Source organism: Eschrichtius robustus, chromosome 3 (assembly GCF_028021215.1).
Source record: "Eschrichtius robustus isolate mEscRob2 chromosome 3, mEscRob2.pri, whole genome shotgun sequence".
Classification (NCBI taxonomy): domain Eukaryota; kingdom Metazoa; phylum Chordata; class Mammalia; order Artiodactyla; family Eschrichtiidae; genus Eschrichtius; species Eschrichtius robustus.
In genome coordinates this window covers 115,858,052-115,864,631 of record NC_090826.1, presented here as the reverse complement: position 1 = coordinate 115,864,631, position 6,580 = coordinate 115,858,052, and the positions used below count along the sequence as shown (strand labels likewise).

The 6,580-nt window shown below is 34.1% G+C and overlaps 1 protein-coding gene across 1 annotated transcript; it reads left to right on the top strand.

The window, feature by feature from the left end:
• Positions 1-548: 548 nt before the first annotated feature.
• LOC137760680 (olfactory receptor 6K3-like) lies at positions 549-3,604 on the top strand. Its single transcript, XM_068537601.1, is given in 2 exon segments — positions 549-1,515; positions 3,426-3,604. Coding segments are annotated over 2 exon segments (1,128 nt in total). The 5' UTR covers positions 549-566.
• Positions 3,605-6,580: the final 2,976 nt, after the last annotated feature.

Genomic DNA, 6,580 nt, shown 5'->3' with positions numbered 1-6,580 from the left:
ATACATAGGACAGAATGGCTTCTGTATAGTAGTAGAGAAAGCAGTCACACAGCAAGTGATTGAGGAGTGAACAAGATCTAAATGACAATTAATAAATTGTTAATGACAATTAACAGTTAATAAATTGTTAATATTATTCTTTTAGAAAGCTGTTCAAGGTAGGAAATGATAACTAACAAATATGGATCAATATTAATATGATGGACTTTGATACATTAATTCCTTTAATACTCATAATTCTGCACTAATATTTTTCAACTACAGAAGACTCTGAGGCTCAGAGAGATTATGTAACTTGCTTATTTACCCAACTAATAAGTGGCAGAATGAAAATTCAGGCTCAGAATGTTTGATTTGAACCCATGCTACTAATCATCATGCTATATTGTCTCTCAAACAAAAAGATGAGAGATATAGACAAGTTATCAGTTATTTTGAATCTGGGAAATGTCAAAACACAAAAATACCAGGTAAAAAAATACCATTTACATTTATGCTGCACTGATTTTCTTCTCTGTTAGTTGGGTGTACCCTCTTCTTCGTTCACAGGTAGCTCTACTGGGGATATGGAGAGTGGAAATCTATCGGCAGTGACTGAGTTTATCTTCACTGGGGTCCCCAAACTCCAGGATGGTGGCCTCCTATACTTTTTTCCTTTACTTTTCATCTACACATTTATTGTAATCAAGAACCTAATGAACCCAATGATCTTCTTTGCTGTAAGGCTGGATGCCCATCTTCACAATCCCATGTATAACTTCGTAAGTATCTTTTCATTTCTTGAGATCTGATACACCACAGCCACCATTCCTAAGACGCTCTCTAATCTGATCAGCAATAAAAACACTATCTCTTTCATTGGCTGCCTCTTGCAGATGTACTTCTTCCATTCACTCGGAAACACTGAAGGAGGCTTGCTGACTGTCATGGCCATTGACAGGTATGTTGCCATCTGAAACACACTCCACTACCTGACCATCAGGACTCCCCGACTATGTGCTCAGCTTTCTGCAGGATCTTGTATCTTTGGTTTCCTCATCCTTCTACCTGAGATTATGTGGATTTCTATCCTACCTTTCTGTGGTTCCTACCAAATCCATCAGATCTTCTGTGATTTCACTCCTTTATTAAATTTAGCCTGCACGGATGCCTTTGTGGTCTTGGTGCAAGATGTGATTCATGCTCTCGCTATTCTAATAACAGGTCTGATTATTTCTCTTTCTTACATTCGAATTGTCATTGTTATCCAGGGCATCCCTTCAGCTGAGGGTCATAAAAAGGCCTTTTTCACCTGTGCTGTGCACATTGCTGTCTTCCTGCTGTTTTTTGGCAGTGTGGCCCTCATGTATCTTAGATTCACTGCTACTTATATACCATTCTGGGACACCACCATTGCTCTAACATTCTCTGTGCTTGCTCCCTTTTTCAATCCCATTATATATAGCCAGAGAAATAAGGACATGAAAGATGCTATTAAGAAGCTTCTTTGCTCCCCAAAGGTGTTTAATATATCTGGTATGTAATTTAGGCTGCAGTCCTCTATACAAATGGAACTTCTTCACAAAATATTGAGCCCAAATAGACTAGGGTTTCAAAGAATTATACAATTAGTCCAACTTTCTTCACCATAAGCTGGTGAATAGACTGGTAAAGAAAGTCCTCCGAGGATTTACAGAGATGACAACAATAACAATTCTATTTCTGACTTTCTAAGGTCAGTATAATTTTTTTTCTGTATCTATAATCTTGTTTATTTGATTTTAATTTACTCTGTTATTTCAAAATGATTAATTGTATAAATGTTAATATAATACTAATAGGTATTACCTTTACTACTCAGTGCCTTTCTTTGATATCTAATCTGTCTTTACAATACTCTTAGTTTCCTTACGAAACCCATGTAGTTCAGTGACAGTACATGATAACTCTCTGTGTTACTAAGGTGATTTCTCTAAGCCCTTTCAATAAGTTACTGGACATTAAGAAGAAGCAAGAATTCCTGGCACCCAGGCCATTGACTTTATCCCCCTATCTTTGTTTCTTTTTCAGTCAGCTTTGCTGACATTTAAAATACATGTACTGGCTGGCTTACTTCACTTAGTATGATAATCTCTATGTCCATCCATGTGGCTGCAAATGGCATTATTTCATTCTTTTTAATGGCTGAGTAACATTCCATTGTATAAATATACCACATCTTATTTATCCATTCATCTTTAGATGGATATTTAGGTTGCTTTCATGTCTTGGCTATGGTAAATAGGAAAGAATATATATATGTATGTATGTATATATATATATACACACACATACACACACACATATATATGTGTATATATATATATATATATATATATATATATGAATCACTTTGTTGTACACCTGAAACTAACACACATTGTAAATCAACTATACTTCAATTAAAAAAAGAAAAAAATACATGTACTGATGTGATCTGCATGTGATGCTATCATGACTGGGACATCATGGACTACATTTGGTATTGTGTTAACTACTATAAAAAAACAATTAGGAAGGTCAGATTCCTACCCATGGAAACTTATTATCTTATTTAGAATCAATGCAAGAGAGCGTTAAAACATAATAAATGCATATATTTCCATCTAAAGTCAATCAAATTTATTAATGACTTAATCCACCTCTCTAAAACATTGTTTATTTTCCTTCCATGTTGTGTTAAAATATGTAATTTGTATAATATTTTTAAGATAATATATATGTGATATGATAATAAATATGTTAAAACAAAATTATGTACTAAAATGTATTCATGTTTCCACAATATATTTAAAACCATCAGTTTAATTATGGTAAAGTATTTCACTGATTGGACATACAAATTATTTCTCCATTTTGTTTCTCTATTGTTTGTTTCTCTATATTGTTTTTTGACTATCACCATTCTTATAAATAGGGCAATTATCATTTTCTTGCATAAAGTCCTTTCCATTTTCAAAAACTTCTGTTTCAAGGTAAATTTCAAGAAATTGACATTAAAAGCAAATGTGCAAATATGTTTATAGCTCTTGGTAAAAATATTGCTTTTGTAAATGGTTGCACAAATAATGTATCAATGTAACACTTATGATACAACTTCAATAGTATGGAAACTGATGTATAGATTAAATGAAAGTCTAGTTATTCTGTGGAGCATATCAATTCTATCGCTGGCAAGCTGAAACTGTAGTACAACTATAATAAGAAACTGTGGTAATTTGAGTCTTTGGTCCCAATTCTTCACATCCCTGCAACAGATTTATAAATTCATAACTTTACAACGAATGGATTCATGGTGGGTAGCATATACTTTCCTGTAACACAGATTTGGATTGGGCTTTTCCTTTAATTGACTATTGAGACATCAATGAATGTTACAGGTATTGAATATGTTCCTTTGTAGTTAGGTTTGCTTCAGATAGCTGCTTCCCTTTCATCACTGGACCCATATGAAGCCCTGCCTCAGAGTCACTGGTTCAGAGAACAAGAGACATGTGGAGCTGACCTGAAGTCTGGTGCCTGGAGCCCAGAACGCAGAGCCCAGAGCCTGAAGTTGAGCATAGCTCATCCTATTGCAGCTGACTAACAGACTTATGTGTGTGAGGATAAATGATTATTGTTTTAAAAACCATGTGTGAAACACTTAATAAATTACTGTACTCTGCTGTGTGTGGGCTTTGTCTGACATTGTACCATCCTGAGATTTCAGAAATTTAATAACTAATGCTTCTTATCTGAATCTTAAGATATTCTTTCAGGTTGTAGGTATTTTAGAACTGTATTGTTAATAATCTTTTAAAATAATTCCATTATTTCCAGAAAGGCTACCTGCATCAGATGTGTAGTTATTTAACCATGCTACCTGTTCTTTTGTATGTTAAAGAACTTTTACACATTAAAGGGATTTGAGATCATTTAGAAATAGAGCAGGGGCTGAGTAGTGGAAAGTAAAGAGATGCAAAGGAGTCATTCTTTGGACATTACATTCTCCTTCCTACATTTTTTCTTCATTGTGTGGGTGGCTTAGAGTCACGTTGCACTTGATCTGTGCTTGAAAATAAAGTTATGGAATTAAAAAATCTTTCAAGGTAAAATGAATGCTAAAAAACTCTTCAAACCATGTGGGAAAAAGAAATATGCACAACAGATTGAATTTTAACAAGTAGAAAAGACAATTCTACATTTTTATCCTTGTTGCTTGTCATATGTGCATAAGCAAAATGTTTTGGGTTAGTCCAAATGTGGCACAAAATTCTTATTAATTCTATGTGATATTCTTTAACTAGTAACTGTTGTATTAGGAAAATTTGTGAGAGTGTTTTTGTCTGAAATCATAATACCACTCATTACTGCATATTTATTTAGCTTATTTTGAGTAAGAAAAGTCATTACATTTAAAGAAATGAAGGAAATGGATTACATTTTATTAATCTTTTTTATTCTCAGAAATTTTAGTGAATAAATGAATGAAAATGGAAACAATCTTAATAGAAGTAACATACAAAAACTATTGATTTGCTTTAACCTTTGGGGCACTGTCCTGCCTGTCATTTCTCTTCCCTGACCTTTATGCACAAAAAAAGAGGCAAAACAGGGAAAAATCAACATGATTAGCTAAAACACTGGCTACAAATTTCAATATGGAGCTAATAGGTGGAGCATATGGGAGGCCAATTATTTTTCCAAAATTTGGCTGAATGTCTTAGAAATAAGTAAGTAGATGTAAGCCCAGATCACTCTTTTTATTGTTCCACAAATCTCCTCCCCTCTACTGCATTAACATTCTTCAGATCTGACTCTTGGAATTTCAGCTTTTGATTTAGTTAAAAGCTAATCCAATCAGAAGTGCCATAGAAAAGGAAGTTTAAAAAAAAGCAAACATTTATTTCAATGACTCAAGTTCCTGGATTTTCTCATTTTTCCTGGATTGGAGTTGCCTCAGATTGGGGTTCTCCTAATTACAGGCCTGAACTTTTTTCCTAATTGGAACCATTACATGAATGATTGTTTTCTTACTTATCTTAACTCACTTGTGTAGAATTCCCAAGAGTCCATCTTCTCTTTCTAGTTAGGCTTAGGAAAAGATATACTTGTATACACAAAGGTGTGGGGGAGAGGGAAAGAGCTCTACAGGAAAGTCAGATCTTTTTAATCACTGACTGATGAAGGAAATATAGTTTAGATGGAGAGCTCAGGGTAGAAACATAGCAGCAGAGAAAAAGATGCTTGTCTCTTGTCTCAGTAGCTTTACATGGTTGACCACATCAGGGTAGAGAAAGATAGAGTCTTCACCCATGTTTATTCCAACTTTGGAACCCAACAGCAACAAGGTCAGTAAATTAACTAATTTTGGGGAATGGTAGATACCCAGAGAAAGAAAAATACTCACACATGACAATAGACAGCCCTAGTATGAATGTAGATACTGTGAGTAACTGTTGGGAAGGCTGGGCAAGGGGGAATCAGGAAAGATTGTTATAAGGCATGTTAGTACAAAGAAAAATGATTTCAGTTACTAAATTTCCCAAGAAATGGGTGGGATACAAAGGGGGGTCAAAGCTCATGGGATGGCTTTAAAACAACAAATGAGCATTGTGATTGATTTCTGAAATGTTTCAGGATTCAGTGTTTCAGGAATCAAGTGAGATTTCCAGTTCACTGTTAGGTATTAACGTCACTGACAATTGTACTAGACTTTACTGAGTTTTGGATAAAGATAGAGTGTTCACTGGGGAAAGTCTAATAGTTTTTCTTTTTGGTTTCGATTTTCCTTACCTTTTCTTTGGCTAGGCCACATCTCTTCAATAGAATAGGGAATTAGACCTGGGTCTGCTCAGGGGCACTTTCTTGAACTAGTAGACCAGTTTAGTTCATAGAACCATAGCCACAAGATGTGGTGACTACTACTGGGGACATCAAGACTTATGGGAAAGATCAGATATGCATATGAAAAATCAAGAACACTTAAAAGGGAAAATTATTTTAAGAGGAAAAGATATATAGATATATAAATATTACAGGAAATAGAGTGATTAGAGACATGTGGGATTAGCTTGGTAAAACTAGAAAAAACACATGTAGAATTTGGTTAGTTTAAAAAGGAGGCAGATTGGGAGACTGGGATTAACATATATCCACTAATATGTATAAAATGGATAACTAATAAGAACTTGCTGCATAAAAAAATAAATAAAATTCAAAAATTCAAAAAAAAAATAAAATAAAAAGGAGGCAGAGCTTGGAAAGAACAAGAGGATATTTCAGGCAGGAAAGATTTCTTTCAGGAATATTCAGAGACCAGAAAATGAAAGTGACATGTTTGGATTAATAACAGGTTTACCAAACTGTATTGGTAATGAATAATTTTTACAGCAACAGTAGATAAGATGGCTTTGTTTTCTGCTGAAATAACAAAAAATCGTTTCAGTGCAATATTAAAGAAAGACAATGTAGTTGGGAGTTTGATGGGACTTAATCACATAATCAATGAAGAAATATATCTATAGCTAATATAAATAATAGACCATTAATAAAGTGCCCTTTCCTAATGCACACACAACAC